Source organism: Hippoglossus hippoglossus, chromosome 13, assembly GCF_009819705.1.
Source record: "Hippoglossus hippoglossus isolate fHipHip1 chromosome 13, fHipHip1.pri, whole genome shotgun sequence".
Taxonomy (NCBI): domain Eukaryota; kingdom Metazoa; phylum Chordata; class Actinopteri; order Pleuronectiformes; family Pleuronectidae; genus Hippoglossus; species Hippoglossus hippoglossus.
Window position 1 is genome coordinate 23,372,109 of NC_047163.1, and position 24,506 is coordinate 23,396,614.

Here is a 24,506-nt window from a genome sequence, read left to right on the forward strand (position 1 = left end):
GACTAAGTAATAGACTGGTATGTGATGCGCGTGACAGTATTTGCCTGTATAAAAGAGCGTGAGGTTCGTGCACAAACCATTCGTCAACATGAAGGTCCTGTTTCTTACGCTGCTGCTCCTGCTTGTGTGTAGCACTCAAGGTGAGAGAACTTTGGTTTATATTATATTATTGTATATGATTTAATATAGTTTTATTAAAACGCTGAAAATCATTCAATTAGAATAATTAACAATAATAGTCCAACTATTAGATTTTATCAATAATGTAAACTTTTGGGAGGACATTGTTTTCTGTTAAATATTTAAATACTAATTGTTAATTTAACAATATTGTAAGTGGTCAATAAAAAGCATGTCTCTAATTTTGATTCTCTAATCATCAGTGCTCACACTCAGATGCAACACCTGTACCAGTGGTGCAGATGTTGAATGCAAGACTCCGGTCGAGTGCGAGCTGACAGAGGTTTACTGCAGAACTGTCATGGATGGTACATTTACGACTTGTTTAGTTGAATTCACTTTTTCCATGATGTCCATGATTGACCGTGTTTAACAGTTTTATTGCTTTATGTTTTGTTAATTGTTGTATTTGTTTTTCAATAGGTGATCAGATGGATCGTACCTGTGAGCAATTCTGTGATCCGGACGATTTCACATCCTGCTGCCAGACGGACGAATGCTAAGCCCAAGGCCTCGCTCGAAGACCACTTTCACTTTCTGATGGTTCACGGTCGTGTGGAAAAATGAACCTCACAAACATTATGAAAGACTATTTGTTAGTTTATCAAATGTTAATCTGTCAATAATCCTGTTGATTTGTTTAATCTTTGATTAAAAGAATCAACACAACAAAAAACTTGCCTTGCTTGTTTTGCCTATTCAATCATCCCACTTTTCTGAAACTACGCAACACAAAAGTTATCACAGACATGATTTATTTTCTTTTTTGTAATGCACTAGAGCTGGAAGCAGAGCGACCACACACACACACACACACACACACACACACACACACACACACGTAATCCCTCTCTGATGTCACTTAGTGGGTCACTGCACCAGCCGACTGCTACTGTATGTGGGTCGTTGTCTGTCACTGCAGAACTGTAAAACTGGAGTCATCTTTTCCATACTTAATAAATAGAAAAATAAGAAATTGATAAAATGAAAAATAAAAAATATATATTTTAAAGTCACAGTTACTGAGCCTTACAAGGATTAATAACAGTGTAGCCACTTTATGAGCACCTCGTGTGTCAGGGTTAAATGTTTGCAGACAAAAGGGCAAGGCAGGTGAAATGTGTAAATTTGATAACAAAAGTGGACTGACAATGTGAGCAGGGGGAGTGAAGTGAAAATCCAAAATGAATAAAACAACTTTAGAAAGCAGAGGAACAAAGCAGGAAAGAGCAAAAAGTAAGCAGAAACAAATCCAGGGATGTGAACAGACACACCGTCAAATGCAAAAGGAAACACAGAGACATCAGAAGTAGATGTAACTGAACACAGGTGAAATACATTAGTGCAGGTGCAGCCGGTCACAAGGGTAGAAAACAGGTGGAACAGGAAGTGGGGTGCACGTCAAAATAAAACAGGAAAACAAGGTTACGGAAATATTGCACTGCAGTTGTATTCGCCAAGCAGTGCAGTTTCAATCTATCCATTTCCCCCCCGGATTCATAAAAGGTCAGTAAATCAGTTAATCTGTGAGTCCAAGTGAACAAGAATTCCCTTGAGGTGGTCCTGAGATATTACATTCATAAGGAAAAAACAGGTGCTTTTAGACCTTAGATTTGCTGCTTTTAAAAACAGTGATAATGACATTTTCAGACAGTCTCTCTGGGACTCATTAACAGTGACACACAAAGGACAACCAAGCCCAAGTCTCGGGTGTTCACAGTTTGTTTATTTACTAAAGCAAGCCGGGCTGAACCTGTTTTGTAACATATTTCAAATTAATGACACATTTATCACAAAGAAATATCTACAGTGTTGTGTTTACTGGCAGTGTCGTCCATTCACAGCTTCCTTACTGGAACCTGCATGTGTGTTTCTGTGCAGGCGTAAAAAAGTTTGGTGGCAATTGTGTTTGCATGGCACATGTAAGAAAATGATAATCAAATAATAATACTCATTTTTATTATAATTGTTATTCTTATACTTATTATACCACAGCTTGGTTGAAATACCTATTGTGAAGTGTTCTTTAAAAATTTGAAAAACTCCACACTAAGTCTACTTTTTGAAAAGGTGCCCACCCCAGATATCTAATTGCACCCAAATCTAAGCAGTCTAGATCCAGGCCTGCGTCCAAGGACTTTAACATTCTGACACCATCCCAGCATCATGCCCCTCCCACCCCACCAACCCACACTCCTTCATCCAAACAACAACTGTTACTGAACTCCACCTGAACTCCTTTTCAGTGCAAACATGCACAGGTCACTTTTTGTAATCATTTCATCTGCTGTCATTTTAACCCTAAATGCTGTTATTTTACATCTGCTGCTATTTGTAATATAAACATTACTTTTCATTAAATAATAATAAATTTTATTTATGGGCGCCTTTCATGACACTCAAGGACACCTTACATGTACAAATAATACAAATAAAAATAGATACAAAACAATAAAAACAGACCAAACATGAATGCAAACAATATTCAACAACAGACTAATAAAAGAACAAGTAAATACTAAAAATTTAACTGAGTAAGCCAATCAGAAGAGGTGAGTTTTTAAACAGGATTTGAAGGTGGGGAGAGAGTCAGATTCACTGATGGCTTATGGGAGAGAGTTCCAGAGTCAGGGGGCTGCAAGGCTGAAGGCCCTTGACCCCATGGAAGACAGCCGGGCAGGAGGTGTGTTGAGGAGCATGGAGGAGGAAGAGTGGAGAGTACGGGTGGGTGTGTAGTTGTGCAGGAGGTCAGAGAGGTAAGGAGGTGCCATGTTGTGGAGAGCCTTGAAAGTGAGGAGGAGAATCTTGAAGTCGATGCAGTATTTGATAGGGAGCCAGTGCTGTTGGAGGACAGGGGTGATGTGTTCGATGAATGGGGTTCTGGTGATGATCCGGGCAGCAGGTTTTGGACCAGTTGGAGTTTATGGAGGAGTTTGAGTGGGAGACCGGAGAGGAGAGAGTTGCAATAATCGATACGGGAGGTGACAAGTGCGTTGACAAGTATAGCTGTGCTGGTAGGTGAGAGAGACGGGCGGAGTCGGTTGATATTGCGTAGGTAGAAATATGCAGACCTAGTGATGTTATTAATGTGAGATTCGAAAGATCGATTGCTGTCAAGGACGACACCCAGACTCTTGACTTGGGGAGATGGAGAAACTGTGGAGTTGTCAACTGTAAGTGAAGAACTGTTACATTTGGCCAGAGTGGACTTGGTGCCAACAAGGAGAAGTTTTATTGCAGTTAAGTTTGAGGAAATTTTGAGTGAGAAGAGAGGGAAGATGGTGGGAGGGCAATGTTGGGCTTGGTGGAAAGATAGAGCTGGGTGTCGTCCGCATAGCAGTGAAAATGAATACCAAATTTCCTGAAGATATGACCGATTGGAAGGAGATAGATGATAAAGAAGAGAAGACCTAGAACAGAACCTTCAGGAACACTGGTGGTAAATTTGAAGTTTTTTAGTTGAACAAACTGGTAGCAGCCTGAGAGATATGATTTGAACCAGGTAAGTGAAGTGCCAGTGATACTGATGGAAGCTAATCTATCAAGGAGGATGTGATGAGAAATGGTATCAAATGCTGCGCTGAGTTCGAGGAGGATGAGTAGTGATAAGAGTCCAGAGTCTGCGGCCATCAACAGATCATTGGTGACAACAGATTATTGTCAGGATTTTAGCTAGAAAAGGTAAGTTAGAAATCGATCAAAAGTTTTTGAGATTGTTGGGGTCTGCACCGGGTTTCTTGTGAATAGGGGTTATTGCAGCTGTTTTGAGAGATGGTGGAACAAGACCAGAGGAGAGAGAGGAGTGATTGATTTCAGTTATTAGGGAAGACAAAGAGGGTGAATAGGTTTTGACCAGGTGAGTAGGAAGTGGATCAAGCTGAGAGGTAGAATATTTGGATTTATGAATGAGACCTAATATTTCCGCAACAGATGGAAGTTCAAAGCTGGAGAAAGGAGAGAAGGAAGGATCGTAGGAGGATGGATGAAGTGGACCAGAAGAGGTGTGTTTCACAGAGGACAGCTGCTGATGGATTGTTTCAATTTTACTATTGAAAAAGTACATGAAGTTGTTGCAGTAATCGGTGGAGAGCATGTGAGGTGCAAGAGTGTCTGGAGGCCGCAAGATGGTATTAACAGTAGAAAATAGTGTTCTTGTGTTCCCATCGCCAGACCTAATTAGGTTGGCATAATAGTCTGATTTGGCTTTGGAGAGAGCATCCTTGTAGTATATAATGTGATCATTGTGCATGTTTTTATGGATAGGGAGACCAGCTTTTCTATGAAGGCGTTCCAGGCGACGACGATTAAGTCATTTTGTACTGCACAATCTATTTTTGCACTATACCACTCTCCACTCCTTATATCTTAACTACCCTGCGCCTTTTGACTGTTTACTGTGTTGTGTTCTTATATGTTGAGTGTGTTACTTATATGTTGAGTGTTTGTGCGTCTTCCACAAACCAATGCTATTTCAATCCTGTCAATGTCTTCTACATTTGGAAGAATTGACAATAAAGTTGACTTTGACTTTGAAGTATTCAGGAATCTTTTCTGTTTATTATTATGATTCATGTTGCTAAAAAGCACAAAAGCCTCCACATCTGGCTCCACATCACAAATAAGTTAAAACATAAAATATGACAATGAAGCGACTGAGCTTAACAGGGTGTGTGTTCAAAATACCTTTCGACCACCATGCTGCCTCTAACACCAGCATGAAAATATAGGTCATAAGTGTTAATCTCTCCAGCTGTTTCTTCTCTACATGAGCGATTCAGACAGAGATGGATGATTGGTGGATTAACCTCTACACTTTATGTGTCACTGGTTAATACACACACATATTGTCCACATATACACAGATGGACCAAATGACTAAATGCATCACAATCCGGTGATTTGTCCCCAAACCAAAAACTTTCCATCATTTGGAGGAATTTAAAGGGATTGTTCACCCAAAACTGAAACTTCACTCATTATCTACTCACCACTATGACGATGGAGGGGTCCACAAAACACTGTTGGAGTTTAAGGGGTAAACAGCATTGCTGCCAAATCCAATACAATTGAAGTAACTGGTGACCGATTTTTCAAACGTAAAAAAACTACAGAAAAAAAACATAAAATGCCTCCATACTGCTCCTATGGTGTCATCTAAGTGTCCGTAAGCCCCAACATTCAAATTGGACTACATCATTTACACCATGTTTTTAGCCCACATGTCCTCTGTTATTCTCCTCCTAGTTACTATTATCACGAGTTCTCGCAATGCTCACCAGTTCTAACGAGAACTTCAGCAGCAACAAATACAATCACTGTTTTTTTTTTCATTTCAAGATGTTACATAAAAAGGTATAATAGTCATTTAAATGAATATCACAGATTAAACTATTAAATACCTTTATTAAACACAGATTGTACTTTGGAATTCTCGAGACGATGATTTTAAATTTTGCTCAAATAATATTCAACTTGAGAAAACTTATAAGGAAAAATAATTAACTGTTATAGTAACATTTGTGTTGTGATGTTGGCTATTGATTGATAAATATTTAATTTGTTATGAGATTTGTGAAAGAATAGAAATCAAAAAATGGGACGGCCATCTGTTTCTGTTTCTTGGAATGTGTATAAGTGTATATGTGTATTGTTTTGCTTTACCTGACTGAAAATAAAGATGTAAAAAAGAATAGTTAGCATAACAATATAAATACAGAAAATGTACCATTTAATAATATATCAGTCGCAGATATTTTGCAGAGAAAGTATTTTAATTTGAATGCAGGACATAATACTTCTGTCACCTCTGAGGTTAAAAAGAGCACGGCTGCAGGACAAAGCTCCTCTGCAAAAAAACAAAACAAAACAAAGACTCAATCTGTTGCTCCACCACTGGCCAATGGTGGGCTTGTTGTCAAGAATGAGTTCAGCCTCAGCTGGTAGAGAAATGGTGGTCCATCTATTGGATTAGTGGAGGGATTTCACTGTGGTATTAATCTGAGAAGACAGCAGGCGACCCAGGGCTCACACTGAGCTGTTGTCTCTCTCTCTCTCTCTCTCTCTCTCTCTCTCTCTCTCTTTCTCTCTCTCTCAGTCTCTGGCTGCCATTCAGCTCGCTGTCTCACCACCCGTTAGACGCACGGACGTGAACAGGAGACCCTGTCCGCCACCATGAACCTTTTCTGCTTCTCACTGGTAGGACACTCACTTTTTTGTCTGTACCTTTTCACCAAGCTGTGTGTGTGTGTGAGAGAGAGAGAGAGAGAGAGAGAGAGAGAGAGAGAGAGAGAGAGAGAGAGAGAGAGAGAGAGAGAGAGAGGGAAATAACTTTGCCTTGTGATGGAAATGTTAACTTGACAACACAAGGAATGCATTAAATAGTGGATATTACAGAGAAAGACCTATGTTTATCATAGTGTGCCTCGAAATAAGCAAAATATTATTCCAAAGACAAATTACTGTATCTCGAAGGAGACACCTACTGTTATTTCTTGTTGTAGTTACATCATAAACCCACTGACTATTAATTATTATAAATATCCTCCTGACACTGAGTTGCTCCTTTTGAACAATTCACATCTCACTTTTTCTCAAAATGAAAAAAACCTGCTTCATTTTGACCACTGTATGCTGCCGTACAAAAATGTGACACAGTGGCACTGTAATATGTGACTTAATTCTATAGTTCATTTAATTTGCTGATGTGTTCATGCACACTGATAATGCAGAAGAAAGCACAAAGAAAATCTTGATTGGTGGGGGGAAAAGAGTTACTGAATCAGTGACAGACACACACAAACACACATATGGTCCATCAGATGCTGCTGCAGCTGTCATTCTACACGTGGACACGAGGGCACATATACAGCAACTCGTCTTGTGCACAGATGTCGAAGGATGTTGACCAATAATCAGGATGATTAACTGACGTCTTGCTACAGCGAACAGAGGCTTGAACTGTGGTTGCACTGATCGTCCTCTCTATTGTCAATATTCCACATCACGTGTACGTGATTTCTTCTTTTTCTTCACGATCACGTTCATGAGGCATTAGGGAAATTATTGTCAGTGCATGTAATTTGCTTATATGTATTCATTGGGCACAAAGGTTAAAGACAAAGCACTGTAAAAATTCATGAAATCACAGGTTTATATTGAAGGTGACATGTTACAATTAAAAACATAGATAAAAGGAATTCGTATTCCAAAATCTTCAGTTTGTCTGTTTTTTCACAATCAAGACAACATGAACAAATTATGAAATCAAACAAATATCCGTCTGTCCAGTACACTGATAAGATGTCATTCTACACACAAGACGAAATGGATGAGAACAGAAAATGGATATTTGTTCCTCAAAGGAACCTAAATATGTCCAACAAAATATTAATCCACACTGAGATGTGAGAGGAATCTCAATCCTCCCTTACATCCAACATCGACAAGCAAATTCAAAAGAGCTTTATCGAGCAGTGTGAGCAGCAGATCCCTGCTGTCATATCAAATCCTCATATCTCCAACTTTGATGCTTTGCATGTGATGCGTTTCATGAGTTTTAGGCTCTGGGATCAACCATTGAAATGAGTGATGATGTTTGTGTTTGCAGTAGAGGAGGATTTTCTCTTTGATTCCTGAAATGCAGCAGTGTGAGGTTTGACTTAACAGTCCCTTTACAGCATGACATGTCCTCATCATGAGAGTGGTACCAACAAAAGCTGCATGATTTGTGCACACGATCACAATCAGACTAAATCCAAATGGAACACTTCATAAATGAACACTGCTTCCAGGGTTCTACTGTCTAACAGCTCTGTGTCTGTCTGTATGTCAGGAGGGGTCTATGGACAGCCTGTATGAGGCGGTGCAGAGCTCCAGCGACGGGCCCCCAAAGCCCATTCCCAGCCGCTCCTCCAGCCGCTCCTGCAGCCGCTCCTGCAGCCCAGCGGTCCTGCTGGACAACAACACAAAGTGGCGAGGCTCCGGGAGATCAATATCCATGGTGAGAGGGAAAAGACAGCATGCTATACTGAAAACAACATGTCACATTCAAGGCCAAACTGCCCAGATATAAGCATGATTTTACTCAAAACAAGCACATTTGGCAGCTGGTGCAGAAAGGGATTTTCACTTGTTAAGATCGTCAGGTTGTCAACAATGCTTTTTACTGAGTGAAATTCCAGAGCACAGGTTGTGACTGGTGGATTATTGTGAACAATCATGACCATCAACCAAAATGTACCTGTGACCTAAAACTGATGAAATGAAGAACAAAGTCATCTGAGAGCGGCTGCTGCTGCCAGACTTTTCACATTTTTTAATTTTTAATTAAGCAAAGGTGTAGTGCCTATTCTAAACCTGCCTGTTTGGAATGGACTGTGTTAATGCTCTGGAGCTTAATAATTATTCCTTGTCATTAGTGAGTCCTCCACAGTTCTATGTATAATGTCTCTTTTTACATTTTGTGTGCTGGCCTTTTTGTGAGCAGAGATTTTTATAAATAGTCTTTTGTGCAGAGTCAAAATTTGTGTTCATCATACCTGGTTTATCCGCAATGAATGATTTACTGAATTAGTTATTTTTCCTACATTGCATGTTGGCTATTCAGAGGTTTGTTAAACAATCAACACAATCTTCAGTCCCTGCGGTTCACAACGTTTCAAAATAAAAGCTCTGTAAATTCAGCTTGATTACAGCAACAAAACAAACGTTGTGCTTTTACATTGAATGCAACAAGGAGGAAGGTAGATTGAAAGAAGATTGGACGATTGGAGGTATTGCGTGCCCAAATGGTACCAAAATCTGCACTACACTTCCCTGGCCCATTAAGATGTCAGATGTTTGTTGAATAGGCAGATGTCCTTGATGTCGTATCAGTGAATGAGTAAAACAGAGATTTATTTATCAAATCCATTTGAATGTGACAAAAAAAACAACACATGAACATCGAACTGAAAAAGCTTTGTTTTTTCCTGCAGGAGATGCCTCAGACGCAGGCGACCAACTCTAATAAAAAGATAAGAAGGTGAGCTCAGCAGGGAATTAGACACAATCATGCCTACATTGTATTAGTGGAACAAGAGTACATTGGTTTTTATCTCTGGGAAATCCATTTTACATGTTTGTAGGTTGTTCCTATATTATTATTGTCATTCGACTGTAAACAGGCAATGAAATGTATTAAAGACATTGTAATCCTGTCAGGCATGCAGGCCTGTGTATGTCTGCTGTATACTGTAGCTTTAGTTCTGTTTCGTTTGGCTGGATGTGCGTGCAAAGCCGAGTAAAAAAGCCGCCCTGCAAGTGAAAGGGTTTTCCCTTAGAGTAATAATATGGCTTGAAAGGCTCCCTGTTTATTTTCTCTGTGGGTTTATTCTGTAAATCCTTCGTGCAGCAGAGCAAACAGGCTCTTCCGCATTTCTCCTCTTCTTAACCTGATATCAACTTCATGTGGCCTGTTTGAGACAACGCTTTGCTTTAAGAAGAGGGAGTGGCAGCCCCATTAGAAATGATTGAAACGAAAGCTTTGTACGCATTGTTCAGTTTGTCTGATAGTGAAAGTTTTTTTTGAGAAGCAGGGCTCTGTGGAGTGTTGGGCCAGCAGAAGGCAGATTATGGCTTTGGGCAAGTTGGACTAAGCGGATTCAAGGCCCACCTACTTATAGTCCCCAGTTGCCACAACACCTTTACTCCCCTGGTGTTCTGTTCAAAGAAACACAATTTATGTCACAGTTCGGTATCGACTAGATCTCGTCGGTACATCGCACAGACTGTACTTTCTCAATATGAGATGATAGTTTTTACTCTCATCTTCATCATGTGCTGTGGTTGTCATTTTTGCCAAGTGTCTTTGTTATATGTCTTTCGAGGAGGTCACTGTTTTTGTCTGCGTTTGTTCGTTAGTTCACAAGATTTCACAAAAACTGCTTAAGCAATTTGCATGAAATCTTGTGGATGTACTGAGTGCCTTTTAGCTTGTTGTTGTGTACACTGACTGTACATAACACAAAACATCATATCAGTGTGTTTTTTTTCTGGTGTGTAGTTTAACTACAAGACACTACTCAGATGCTATAGTTAAAGGCAAACATCTAATATTATATCTCTGTTGATTTTTATTTCAGAACACATATATACAAATCTGCATCAGATAATGAAACATTGGGTGAGTAAGAGCAATTCCCTCCTGATTAATAATAATGTGATTAACGTAAGCTGCTTTCAGATGTACACTGGACTCCAGAGATCCTCCGGAGTTTCTCCGTGGGGGCTGTATGTGTGAACCCAAACGTCCGAGTGAGAGCCTCCGGACATTTTATGCAGACTTTCTCCATCTGGCCCCCTAGTCCTCAGAAAGTCCGAAGGAGCCGGCACAGCAGGAGATCCTCTGCAGGATTTACCGCGAGTGAGTGAGGGTGTTGATGTTTCTAACACCCGACAGACGCAAAAACGATAAAAGCAAAAAGAAAACAAATATCTCTGGATAAAAAAGTAGGGCAATACATGTGGAAGACACCAACAAATGGGTCAAGAGAGCTTTTGGTCATAAGGGCCGACACTGGTGTCGATGAGCTGTAAACAAAAACTCGTGGTCTCCGCAGCAGAATTCATATGTTACTTCCTGCCTGTGCCTGCTGCACCACCCCTCACCTGAATCCTGCGGAGGATTTGTTGCTGCATTGAACGCGTCTGAGCAGAGAATCTCCTGCTGTGCTGCTCTGGAAGTCATGTCTAAAAATGAGTTTAAAAAGGTATGATGGGAACAAGAAAGCCACTGTCTTTATATTGTTTAAGGTAATTTGTGCAAATTTGTACCCCTACTCTCAAGACTAAAGAATGACCTTTAGAGAGCTGCTAGTAAATTCTAGATTAAAACCTCCAATAATCTTCCATGCTTCCTGTCTGTGGATCAGAGAACGATTTCATTCAGCACCATGTGTCTCTGCGTGGCCTCCATTCACCCCAGACTTTTCACTTAAAATCCTCAGTGTTTGTGATTTGTCTGTCTCTCTCTACTGCAGATAACCCCGGCTGTAATACCACGGTCTGGCAGGGCGCCAAGAGCCAAGAAGATTTAGTCCACATCACCAACAATCACAATGAAGGTAAATAGGAAATAAATGGGCTAAGCTCATCTGTGTGCCAGCAGTCATTTGGAGTCTCAGCATGACGTCTGAAGATGCTGACCAGTGGGTTTTTTAACCAGTTCAGCACCAAAATCACACCCCACATTTCTGGGTGTTAAATCATGGTACACAGGCCAGTAGTGATCACAAATTTAGCACTGGCCTTTTTTCTGATATGATTTGCACTGAGGTTCAGAACAGTTGTTTAATAGACAACAAATTACTCACCACTACTCAGGAGTTTTAAACTATAGGAGCGGAGCAGCTCATAAATAAAACACCTCACTGAGTTCAGTAGCCTTCGGTTGATGGTTGTGGTTGTCTTTGGTTTTTGTGGTGTTTCACTCTCCTGGTGATATCCTGTATACATTTATATGTTGTTTCCCCTCTAGAGACGAGGAAACCTAATCACAGAACAGAAACTAAAGGAGGGAAAGGAGCTCATCATTCCGGCACAAGGAAAAAGGAGAAACTGCCGTCGAGTCAGGTGAGATTATTGAAAAGCTTTTTTTATGCTGTTTTTGAGTTTCTATTCTCCCTCAGTTGCCAAGAATGTGTCAGAACACCAGGGGCGTTTCAAGAGACTTTGGGGGCTCCAGGGCAAAAGGGACCGCGGGCCACTACATTAAACTGGGGTGCCTCGTTCAGGGTTTTGTGATCATGGTATTGTTGGCCCTCAACAACAATAACTGTGGAAAATGTTTAAATGTTTAATTTACACTTAGTATTAATAATTTTAGGTAAAATGCACATTGAATGATTATAGTTTAAATGTAGAATTAAACTTTTGTTTGCCGCAGTTTGTGCTGTGATGAGCGGCTCTGCTCGTATTTAAATTTGTACAACAGGTCGGGCTGTTCCCGCTGCCCTCTCTCCTCTCGTCTGCCGCGAGCGCAATGCATGATGGTACATATTGCTTGGTTAATGACCATCAGGTGCACACTACTTTTTACGATGCATTGTGGGAAACAATGAGGGTGCTATATAAGGTATAAAAAACCTCACTTAACATACAGATAGCACTAAAAAATGGCGAACTACCTAAAAAGTAGACTATGTAGTGATTAGTGAGAGACTTCGGACACAGCCAGAGAGCAGTTTCTTTCAAGTCAATAAGGTGATAGTACATGACAAGTGTGAGAGTGTAATTTCTCATTACACATCAGACTGTTTTTTGTTGAGTTAGGAGTCTGAAGCTGCCACCTGCTTTTAACATCCAGAGAGCCTCTGGTGGCCTAAATGGCCACAATCATTTAACAAAAATGCTGATTGGGTTTATTACAGTACAGATGGTCTAAAGAGGGGGACTGCGCTCAAAGTAATCTCTGGGCCACATGGTGTGTGTGTGTGTGTGTGTGTGTGTGTGTGTGTGTGTGTGTGTGTGTGTGTGTGTGTGTGTGTGTGTGTGTGTGTGTGTTTGGGGTGATGAGGGTTTAGAGGCCTCACGACAGGACACCCAGTGACCATTTCGACTAAAGCCCATCATAGTGAGAAGCAAACAAAGCAGAGTCTGCCAGTACTGGATCAGCAGTGGTTTCCATTACCTCAAAAAGTGGAAGCAACTAAAAAAGACCAGAGAAAATGCAAAAAAAGCTTTGACCTGACAATTGGGCTCGAATGAAAAGGAGGAGATCCATGGAAACTGAACCGTTTATACCAAATTTGATGAAAACCCATCTAATATTTGTTAAGATATTTCCATCTACACCACAATGGTGGACAGACAACTCAAATCGCTTAAAGCTAGGTTTGGTAATGATGGTAAGACCAGCATAAATATACAACTGATACATCTCACCGCCTCCCATCAGCCCTTTCTTCAAAGCTACGCACCCAAAACACATGAATATGCAGTGACAACTGCTAGATGCCAAATTTTTTGCTTGCTAACTTCTGACTATATGTCTCTGCTTCAGCGGTGAATGTATCTCTGGCTAAAGACTGCGATCATGTGCAGTGAGAGTGCGGGTGTGCGCACAGGCAGGTAGGTCTGTTAGTGACAGACAGGTACACCAGCCAATCATTTTATTTTAAATTATATTATTCATTTGAAATGATTGACTGGTGTAATCTTGCAAAGGCCACAGACACTGGCGTTTCTTTTCAGGCAAGTTGTATTGATGTCAATCGGGATGTAAAGAGGATTTCAACAAATAGGATACAGTCACCAACCTACCTGTAAAACTGAGCTATGTTATTTGAGAGTAAAAACCAGAAGAATAGTGGCACGGTGATACAGTGATTAGTAATGTTAAGAAGGTTGCCCGTTCGAATCCTGCTTTGGCTGGGGTCTTTCTGTGGAGATGTTCTCTTTGTGTCTGCCTGGGTTTGTTCCAGGTACTTGGGCTTCCTCCCACAGTCAGAAGACATGGGTTGGGGTTAGTTTGAATCGACACTTAATTGACCATGAGTGTGAATGGTTGTTGTCTCTATATGTTTGCCCCGCAATAAACTGGCGATCTGTCCATCTGACCATCTGACCTCTTGCCCAATACCAGCTGGAATTGGCTCCAGCTCCCCCCATGACCCTCAGAGGATAAGTGGTATAAAAAAATGGATGAATGGGTGGAAATCAGAAGAGGTGTCAAATTTGTTTTTACAGATTTAGGTATTTGAGTGTTTACATGGGATGTATATTGCATCTTACCAGAGTGTCCATGTCACTGGAGTGGTGCCAGAGTCTAAACCTGCCGTCAAAAGAAGCCAAAAGACGGGAAAGAAACCAGCTGGAAAGAGCGGAAAAGAGGCGTCAAAGAAAAGTCACAAGTCCACAGGTAAGACAACCTTCCACAAATACTCAAACATTAAGATATGTCTCCACTCTCCTCTGATCAAACTGTCTTTTGGCCTTTCTCACCTCTCTATGACTAAGCTATAACTAAATTAGACTTGTGCTTACAGAAGCAGAAAAGGCTGATGATGCATTTGTCAAAATGTGGTAATTACATTTACCACATTTTGACAAATGCATCATCAGCCTTGGAAAAAAAGTTTGGGACTTTCTTTTTCCTCTGGTAGATTTTGAATTTACACTTCTGCTTTTAAGCTTTGCAACCACTTCAGTGTAGGTGTGTGGTGTCACAGGTCAACAGGGGGCTGCTTGATGGTTAACAAGTATCTGTTCAACCTACTCATAGTGGTTAGACAGGCAAAGGACAAACCACAGAAAACAGAAAAACAGATGATTTGCCCTATCTATGTATAACATGACTGTATGAAGCTGCCAGGTAGTTTTGTGCTTGTGTTACGCTTTTACATAAAGTATGAAGCACCTTATAATAAGATAATATACAGGTCTGGTTCCAGTTCTAACTAGAATGGCACCTCAACCGTGCCCCTATGAATCCATATTTAAATTCAATACATCTAGATGTTGTTTGGATCTTCACCAAATTGCTCACACTCATAAATATCAGTCCCCTAAACATGTCTGGTGTTTTTCATCAAGATCTACTAATTATTCTCTGCACAAACAACATAAATATTGAAAACACCTTATCTTACAATGTTAAATTGAAAGTGAAAAAAAAAGTCCTGGATTCGCAACAAAAGGTTATGGTTTCTTCTTTGGGTCATGTCCTATCCCTCCAAACAAACAAACGCAAATGAAAACATAACCTCCTTGGCGAGGTAATGATGAATCCATCCCTAACAATTCACGTCTTCAGTCTCAGGAAGTTGACAAATGTCACTTTTATCTCACTCTGTCTTCTCTCTCAGTTCACTCCCAACCCACTTCCATGAGCCCACCCATGGGACCCCACTATCTGGACGTGCCGTACAGATCAGATAGGAGGCCCTACCTTGGCAAGTCGTCCACCCTCCCCTCTCAGGAGAACACAACGCCAGGCCGCTGCACAGACATGGCCAGCCTACCCGGTGGTGCGACGCCCACCCACACCTACCACCAGCGCTGGAGCAACCCAGGCGACAGCAGTCCATCCTGGGGGACCGTCCAACACACCTGTCGCAGGCCGCTCACAGAGTACCGCATGTACTCTCATGACTTCACCCCAGCCAATGGGAAGGAATGGGAGGAAACACAGGAGCAGGCCCAGGATTACAGCTTGAAACAGGACTGTAAACCCCAGATTCCCCCAAAGGTGTCACGGTCTGTCACTGACTTGGATCTGTCAGAACCAGACGTAAGTTGATGTTGATGTTTTGTGTTTTTATTCTAGGAAAACAGTATTGGATTCTTACAAAGTGGTTGAATGAGTCTCTTCAAGATTCCACAATATTATAGGTCAGTTGTGTTAATTGAAATAGTTTTCATGCCTCCACGTTAGAGACAGCTAGTGCCTGGAGGCATTATGTCTTCGGGTTGTCCGTCCCATTCTTCTGAACACGATATCTAAAAAAAAAGCAGAGGGGATTTCTTCAGATTTTGTGCAAACGTTCAGTTGGGCTCAAGGATGAACTGATAAGATTTTGGTGGTCGAGGATAAAAGGACAAGGACAAAAGTGTGACCCCACAAATTACACTTTTTGCATTGTGCACTCGGTATCTCAGGAAAAACCTCCAGAGGATCCTTTCAAATTTCTTCACATAGACTCAGAGATTAAATAATACGATTTGGGAGGTCAAAGGTCACGTGGCTTCACAAAACATGTTTTTGGCCTCTTGAACATCGTACAGAAATCCATTAACAGCAGAAGTGGAGCTGATGTAAGCAGTCTGTCAAATCCATATTGTCAACATTACATCATTACTTTGAGTATACCTGCTTGACTTGCTTTATGCTTCACTCAGACTGCTGATATCATTACATTATTAGCTTTGGTTAAACTTTGAAAATACATTTTTGTGGATTTTCTTAGTTTGAGTTTACACTGGGAAGGAGTCTGTTCGAGGCCATTATGAACGACAACCAACCGACATAGCAAATTAGTTTTGGCCCAGATTTGGCTCACATCCTGTATACCACATGGAATGATGGCATTTGGAAGGCCACCTCCTGTTTGCCAGATCTGGGCCACAAGCCATAGCAATACCACATGTCAACCAAAGGTGCCAAAGGTGGCCCAAACTAGTTTTGGGCTATTTCGGCCATATTTATCATTTATCAAATGGGCCACTTAGGTTAATTTACAGATAAGACCTTGCTAAGAAAAGGCCCATATATGTTTTGGGATATTTGGGCCACATTTTCTATTTTACAAGCTCACATGCTCTCATCCATTTTTTTCGGGCCACAAGAAGTCCAGAAGTGCTGCATCAAGTGGCCCACATCCATATGCTTTCTAGGACAGAGTGTTTATACAAGCATGTGAACATTGTTTTAAGATGCATGCCTATCCATTAAATGGGAAAAATGTCTCCAAGTTTAAATTAATTTCTGATAAAAGATAAACTCTCCCAGTGGGAAGGTTTTGAGTCAGTTGCAGTTCAGTGCAGTGAGGTCAGAGGTCACTCAGTGCTAATACCACACAATAGAGCTGTTTGACCAAAGAGGTCAAAGCTTTTGCGTGCTCTCGAAGCATAAGACCCGGACTGATATCCAGCGAACACGTGCAGTGTGACATAAAGCAGTCGTTAAAGCTTAACATCACTTGGGAGAAAATTGTCTCAGATGAAAAGGATGATCCGGAGTAGAGATTACAAGATGCCTATGGATCTATAGTGTCAATGGTTCTTAGAGACAAATGTCATTTCATTAGACATGAAGCCTATAGAGATGGTGTGGAGTTTATGACTCGCTCGTCATACACAGAATAGAAAAGAAAACACTCAACATACTTGGTTTTGCTCTGCTCTTCTTTCAGTGTGAATATTTCACCTTTTGTCAGCACATGGTCAAATTACTCTGATGTTTCACAGACAGTTTTCTGCCAGTGAACAGTTTTATTATTTTATCTTAGAATAAGCAAACTTTCATCGTATCATGTAGTTCTGAAAATTACTGGAAAGTAATCTGCCTAATAATACTGCCAAATACGAAAACCCTCTCTCTGAATCGTCTAAAACATCAACAAAAACGACGGCCTCTCCAGGCCGTCAGGAGGTTCTGAAGTAATAGATTAGAAGCTTTAATCTGGATTGACAGGAGTTTTCGAGTGATTGCAAGCAGCAGGATTGGGCAATGTATTTGAATTCCCTTTTCTGCATCTGACTGATTCAAACTGTCATTAATGTAAACACAGTGGCAAATAATGATGGATCACGTGTTTGACAGTTTAGTGTTTCTGAGACGTAAAATAAAATATTCAGTATTGCCCTCTATACTGAAAGCAGAGATAAACAGGAAAAGGTTTCGACACAGTAAAGTTGCCACTTTCAGCTGTTCCTCTGTCGTACGTCAGCACTTCCTCAACATACTCACCCCACATGAAGAAATAAATGAAAATGAGTAATAACATAATTTACAAAAGCAACTTCTCATTAGTAATAATGGAAACTCTTCAGGGATAATGAATTTAGATCTGATTTGAATCAAAGATAGGTATGTTTTACATGGATAAAATGTTCCTATTTTATCCATGCTATTTAAAACAAAACGCTGTTATTATGAGGTTAAGGGCCACTTAGAATAAACATTGTCAGGGTGAAACATTATGAGTCACTCTTATGTCATTGTTATACTTGACTTTACAGTCCAACTCTGAGCTTAACCAACTACAGAAATGTAACACAGCAGCAAATATGACTCAAGCTCCTCCTCACCAGGATATCTCATATCTGATAACAATTAAAAAAAAACAAATACGACATTTACAAAACTTAAACACCGCTGTTCCTGGAAGTAGATCTTGACGATATCGTTGAACGGGCCACAAAATGCATACTCAAGCACTTGTGTTTTTCCCTTTCAACGCTAAACTGCAGCAAGTCACTGTGTCGATTGCCTCACATCCTGTATGTTGTAAGGAAGTGGGCTAGCCAGCACCTCAGACAGCCAGTATTCAGTGTTAATGTGTTAGTTAGCACTTTACTGTCAGGGGAGAGTGGGGTAAAGGAAAAGAGAAGAGAAAAAGTTGATATTTGATTAAAGAACAATAGAAAATGTTACATAGGGCGGCATCCAATGTGTCGGACAAAGCAAAGGGCAGCAAACCAAAGGTAGGTGAAAATGTGCATATACATGTGAAGCCAATGATGTACAAGTTTATGTTCAAATAGTTTCTTCAAAACTTGTGACAAAGTCTGACCGAGATCGTTGTTTAAATGTCTTCTGTGCAAATTAGTTCTGGTTGTACTTGAAATTACTGTGTAACGTAATAAAATGTTTGTATATTTAGGATTTAGGGATAATTTATGCTTTTTAAAATACTCTCAAAGACTAGAAGGCAGGTTTTTGCACACAGATACAATAAAATGTATTTTCAATTATCATGCTGTAAAAGAGACAATGACAGTAAAATTCCTACTATGTAATAACAGAAAAATAATTAAGGGAAATAATTGCTTTGAAACAGAATCCTTTGATTCTGCTGCTGCGTTTGTGGACAATGGAGTAAAACGACACGACATTAAATCAATCCGCAGTGAGCTGTCTAGGAGTTCATATTTAACCAGGATTTCCAGGGATTATTGGTTTATATAATTGTTTTGGTGCTCTGCTGTGGAGATGATGGGGGTTTGGGAGAGATTATAATGACTTTTAGTTTATGAAAAAATGTGGGAGGAAAAAAACAGGAGAAACAATTAAAACTAAGCCAGAGTGAAGCCACTGTGAGTGAATTTTGCCAGTAATAACAAAATGATAATAACGAGTAAAAATTAAGTAAAGATAACGTGTGTTTTATTTATGTATTTATTCACTTATCCTTAATTTTTTATACAGATAAATTTGTCAGTGCACTTGTATGGAGAAAATGTGTGTGTATGTGTGTGTGTGTGAGTGTGTGTGTGGGGCCAGAGCGAGCGTGTGTGTGTGTGTATGTGTGTGTGTGTGTGTGTGTGTGTATGTGTGTGTGTGTGTGTGTGGGTGTGTGTGTGCCCCTATAGACAAAGACAGCTATAGAAGCTTCTGTGTTATTTTATCATGGCGACTTGATATTATGTAATGCTGGTAAATCTTGCGAGACGTTTTTATGACATCTTTCCTTCTTGTTTTTTAAATCCTCCCCACAGCGCTCCACGAGCTTCGGCAGGTTCGAGGGTCTCAGACATCACTTGTCACAGGCCAAACCAGAGGAGAATGGCACAAACATGGTGCGTCAATGTGTTTGTTTTCACTTTAAAAACATAACAACAGGAAAAGGTTCATACTGGGTAAAAACTTTTGCAGCACAGGATATGTTGCACTATATAGAAAAATGTGTACACATGGTGGACAAAAGATGAGAAGATGGGAGAAATATGAGCAGCTACAGTATGGTCTTAATCCGTTGTCTTTACTAAACCAACTTTCTGCCCACAGGTCGTGGAAGAATGTGAAAGTTCAGACCCTAACAAAGCAGCTGGACTTGGGAAGAAGATGAAGGCTATTTCACTAACCATGCGCAGAAAAATGGGCAAAAAGCACGCCAAGTATTTCTCTGAGGAGCCAGTGAGTCCCTGGAAAATTCACACACACACACACACACACACACACACACACACACACACACACACACACACACACACACACACACACACACACACACACACACACACACACACACACACACAAACTCTATCAGGCACCATGAATAAAGCTCCTAATTATTTGTGTCCATAATCCCTCATTCAAGCGTAAATGTCAATATTTGGTGAATAGACTGTATTTATATAAAGCTTCTCTAGTCTTATCGGCCACTCACAGCACTTTACAGTACAAGCCATTCCCTAATTTAGACACACAGTCATACAGCGGTACTATACACTGTACTTCTATCACACACTGCTGGCACATGGGGCAATTTGGGGTTTAGTATCTTGCCCTGTGGCTTGCAAACTGGAGGAGTCAGGGATACACCCACTGACCTTCTGGTTAGTGGATGAACTGCTTTCCCCCATGATCCACAGGCGCTCCTAGCCACCCTAAACATAAATGCAAACCCATCAAACACCTGTGCACAAAGGATCTACAACACTCTTGATACGCAGTAAAAGTCCAGACTCACTGACGACCAGCGTCAGTTACAGCAAACCTGTGCTGTTTTTCTTAAGAGTCTTTATCACTTTCATCTCTCACAAACCCACATCCTCATATATGACGCTGCTGCTGCTGCTGACATGCTTCACTATGACAGACACCACAAAGTGTCCTACTGCACTTTCTAAGATTGATTCTAATAGCGATGCAAAGATGAATCTTTTCAGTAGCAACCTACATCTCCACCTGAAGTTTTAGTTTCATTGTTGTTTCTCATATGCACATTTCATTCAGCTCTTCACAGTGTCAATCTGTTTTATATAACATGCCTCCCAATGTTTTTCTCCCTGCAGGGTGATGACACGGATAAAGATCCGGAGGCAGAAGCAGAGAGCAGCACTGCAGCTGAGAAAGACTATGCAAAGACAAGTAACTCCTTAGAGAGTCTGTACAGCGGCCAGAGCACCTCCAGTGAGTATCTTCACATAGAGGATCCTGCACAGAACACAGAGTTGTTTTATCACTATCGCTGTGTAATCACACTGTGTTTGTGGGTTCAGGTGGTGTGACCAGTGAGTCCAATGGTTCTGCTCAGAAAGACAGTGTGAGGCTGGAGGAGGACGTATGCTACCAGGGACCGTTCTGTGGCAGAGCTCGTGTCCACACAGACTTTGTTCCAAGCCCTTATGACACGGATTCTCTCAAACTCAAGGTGACACACACACACACACACACAAACACACGCACACACACACACACACACACACACACACACACACACACACACACACACACACACACACACACACACACACACACACACACACACACACACATCTAAAGTGATGTTTGTGTCCTACAGACTCTGCTTCAAGAAAAGATAACTATAATCCTTCAAACAATAAGGTGAAGCATCCCAGTTGAACTCCAATTCACATCCTGTTATCTTTTCCTAGGTGGGTGACATCATCAACATCATCTGTAAGCCTCCGATGGGCATCTGGACGGGCATGTTGAACAACAAAGTGGGAAACTTCAAGTTCATCTACGTAGACGTTTTAGTGGAGAAAGAGGAGGAGGAAGAAGAAGTTCCAAAGATCAGACAGCAGAAGCTCTGCAAAAGACCTCGACCTAAAACGTTGCTGGAGTTACTGGAGCGACTGAATCTGGAGGTGAGGGGGTGTTCGCCTGAAGTCGCTCTTCTGTTTCAGTCTGGTCAAATCCCACAGGGTGGTCAGAGAGTTAAGATCAACAGGAGAGGAGTCTTCATCTTCCTCCTCTGGTGTTATTAAACTTCATCTAATAAACTGAGGTTAAAACCAGAACAATATGCAACTGTTGTTTTTCATGCACAGAAAACACCATATATAAAACTGTGCTGCAAATTTAACAAGATCATTTACACCTCAACCTCAGACATAAAGAGATAAATACCCGATGTTATCAACCCTCGGTGATTCACTGCTTTGGAAGACAAACAACACATTTGTTAACACGTGATCTGAAACCTGATGTGGGTTTTTGTTCACTGAGGTTTGCTTTGGGCTTTGCAGGAGTATGCCTCTGCCTTGCTGCTGAATGGCTACCAGACGGTGGAGGACCTGATGCACCTGCAAGAGAAACACTTGATAGAGCTGAACGTCAACGACCCTGAGCACAGACACAGACTTCTGGCTGCTGCTGAGTGTCGCTACACAGAAGGTTAGAAACACACCAAACTATGACTGCGACGAATGATTTTAATACTGTGTCTCAATTCAGAGGCTGCATTTGAAGCCCAATTCCGTTGCAGCGGCAAGACTAGGCTGTGCCATTTCGAAAAGCACCTTCAAATTCAAGGAAACCCTCTGTAGACCAGACCATCGTATTTCGGTTCAGTCTTTGTGGTCTAATAGACCAGGAACCCAGAAGGATAAAGTCCCTGAATTGAGACAAATGCTTATGTCACGGTTCACTTATTATCGAAGTTACATGCTGTGATCAAGTTGTCCCATGGGGCGTATACCTCAAACCTTTAAAAACTAAATAAACCATGGGATTTATTCACATTAAAAAGATAAAATAAACATAATGTAAAAATTCCAGGCTGAGGCACAGCAAAGCAGTCCCAACGCTGGAGGCCTCTCATCCTGACACAGGAGCGTCTCAGGCAAGGTAAACCTCATTGATGACTGATTGGTTTCATCACTTGGGTTTTTACAAATGCTAAATGGATGCTAAGGCTGTATGTTAGAGATAATATACAAAAATAGTCCCCATACTTAAACCTTTAAAATTCCTTTGCAGGTGTCTGTAAGAATTCATGTTCAATAAACTACTATAAAACTATAGTGTCCCTACAGGCTTCCTGTCACCATGAGAGCGCTTATTGTCCAATATGGGTTTTTACTGCACATTGTCCTCATACAAAAAGAATAAACCTTTCAAATCCAAACAGAAATACGAACAAAACGAATGCATTTCTAACACATCGAGTTTGTTATCATCACATACGAACGATGTGAAACAGCAGGTGGAAACTGAGAGGTTAGTGTCACTCTGAATAGAAAGACATCCTGCACACTGTGAGAGGCTTATCAGTGATTTCCTGTTACTCAGATAGAAAGTGCTTAAGAGGGCAGAAGCTGTTCCAGTAATCTGGTGTCTTGAAGCAGAAGGCTGATTATCGCAGAGCGCTGCATGAATGATGCAAAACAATACTTTCCCAGCAAGAGGAAGGAGTAGTGTTCACGGGCTGCTTCTGTTCAGTCTGTCTGTGTGTGTGTGTGTGTGTGTGTGTGTGTGTGTGTGTGTGTGTGTGTGTGTGTGTGTGTGTGTGTGTGTGTGTTATTGTGGGTGTGTGTTAGCTATACTACATGTAACCTCAGTAGGTTTATACGAGGAAAATTAAAGGTCATTGTCATTTTTCCTGTTTGGGCGACAGTTTGACTAAACAGATGGCGGCTGCAGTGTGACCCTGCCTGCCTCACAGGAGATGCCAGTAATTTAATCAAGCTGAACTCCATTAGGTTAGTGCTTTGGCACCGTGGACGTGAGGATTAGTAGCTTCTGTCAGTGAGGTCAAAATATTAAAGAATGGTGCAGGTCAGATCAGTCTGGTAGTAGAAAAATACAACTTGAATCTGAGGTGCTTCGTGCTGCTTTTTGCTGGGTCACACCTGCAGAAGTTATTTTAGCATTTGTGTGATTTTGCTATTTGCAGTGACCCAATCACACATCCATTTGGACAGTAACGAACTTTGCAGTCAAAATTATTGCACATTGCTTTTGCTATAACAGCAATAAATCAAAAATGTCAAAGAGCATCAGCCTTTCATGTCTAAATGTGGCTTTTTTTTTTCTCTCAGCACACATTTTAACTTCCCTCATGTGGTTGGAAACGAAAAATTGTAAGAGTATGACATTTGTATTAATTCCACTTTGTCGTGTGGCCACAGGTGATGATGTCAGGGATGTGGAGGAGCACAAATCCTCCCACAGTCAAAAGGAAGAAGACAGTGACTGTCCCAGAGACTCGGGCTGCTTCATCCCGTCAGAATGTTCAGACAGCAAAGAGGACGCCGAGCCGCTCACAGACGCTGGGGACTCGTGATCTGCTCGTTTGGGAATTAAGTGTTTGTTATTTTCTTATGACTGATGGTTTTAACAATTCATGTCTTTAATGTTGCATTAACATCCTTCATACCAGAAAGCCACAAGCTACAGCTAATATAGAAAGAACAAACCCCCGGTACTCTAAATGTCATCTCATCTATTTGTCAGTTCATCAAGATCATAATAAACTTAACAAGAGTTTTTTTTTTAACCATTTTATGTTGAAGAAGTGACATGTCACTGATTTAACGTCACTTTTATTTATTGCATTAACAATCATTCAGTGTCATTACATGTACTGCCTTTATATATCACTTTTATCATCCTCATCACACCCAGTCTCAATTCAACGTCCAGCATCGTCTTTTCTTTTCCCATGTGAATCAAGTGGTATTGTTGAAGGGATGTTTTTTTAATATAATATAAACTGTACAAGATGTATGTATGATGTAAAACACATATGTTACTTTTTGAATGTGTGTGTGAGTGTGAGAAAGAGAGCCTGTATGTGAAAGCCATTTATCTGTTTCCACAACTTTTTGTAAATAAAATTAAAGAAATACGCTTACATTTATTTTTTGTTACTAGT

General features: G+C 40.8%; 2 protein-coding genes across 2 annotated transcripts; both read left to right on the forward strand.

The window, feature by feature from the left end:
* On the forward strand, positions 1 to 757 carry ly6d (lymphocyte antigen 6 family member D). The gene is made up of 3 exons (XM_034603412.1): positions 1 to 140; positions 384 to 488; positions 604 to 757. The coding sequence occupies exons 1-3, from the start codon at positions 89 to 91 to the stop codon at positions 681 to 683; spliced, it is 237 nt and encodes a 78-aa protein (XP_034459303.1). The 5' UTR covers positions 1 to 88; the 3' UTR covers positions 684 to 757.
* A 5,555-nt stretch (positions 758 to 6,312) lies between these two features.
* On the forward strand, positions 6,313 to 24,491 carry samsn1a (SAM domain, SH3 domain and nuclear localisation signals 1a). Its single transcript, XM_034604847.1, has 16 exons — positions 6,313 to 6,375; positions 8,012 to 8,179; positions 9,156 to 9,202; positions 10,302 to 10,342; positions 11,199 to 11,282; positions 11,696 to 11,790; positions 13,954 to 14,077; positions 15,024 to 15,448; positions 18,304 to 18,363; positions 19,378 to 19,458; positions 19,667 to 19,795; positions 20,677 to 20,794; positions 20,884 to 21,035; positions 21,280 to 21,495; positions 21,877 to 22,024; positions 23,761 to 24,491. Exons 1-16 carry the CDS (start codon positions 6,352 to 6,354, stop codon positions 23,913 to 23,915), a joined length of 2,067 nt encoding a protein of 688 aa, XP_034460738.1. The 5' UTR covers positions 6,313 to 6,351; the 3' UTR covers positions 23,916 to 24,491.
* Positions 24,492 to 24,506: the final 15 nt, after the last annotated feature.

Coding starts and splice junctions, on each gene's coding strand:
- ly6d (XM_034603412.1), top strand. CDS start 89: ATGAAGGTCCTGTTTCTTACGCTGCTGCTCCTGCTTGTGTGTAGCACT. Junction 141..383: donor GCTTGTGTGTAGCACTCAAG/GTGAGAGAACTT, acceptor TCTAATCATCAG/TGCTCACACTCAGATGCAAC. Junction 489..603: donor CTGCAGAACTGTCATGGATG/GTACATTTACGA, acceptor GTTTTTCAATAG/GTGATCAGATGGATCGTACC.
- samsn1a (XM_034604847.1), top strand. CDS start 6,352: ATGAACCTTTTCTGCTTCTCACTG. Junction 20,795..20,883: donor CAGCGGCCAGAGCACCTCCA/GTGAGTATCTTC, acceptor TTGTGGGTTCAG/GTGGTGTGACCAGTGAGTCC. Junction 22,025..23,760: donor TGAGTGTCGCTACACAGAAG/GTTAGAAACACA, acceptor GTGTGGCCACAG/GTGATGATGTCAGGGATGTG.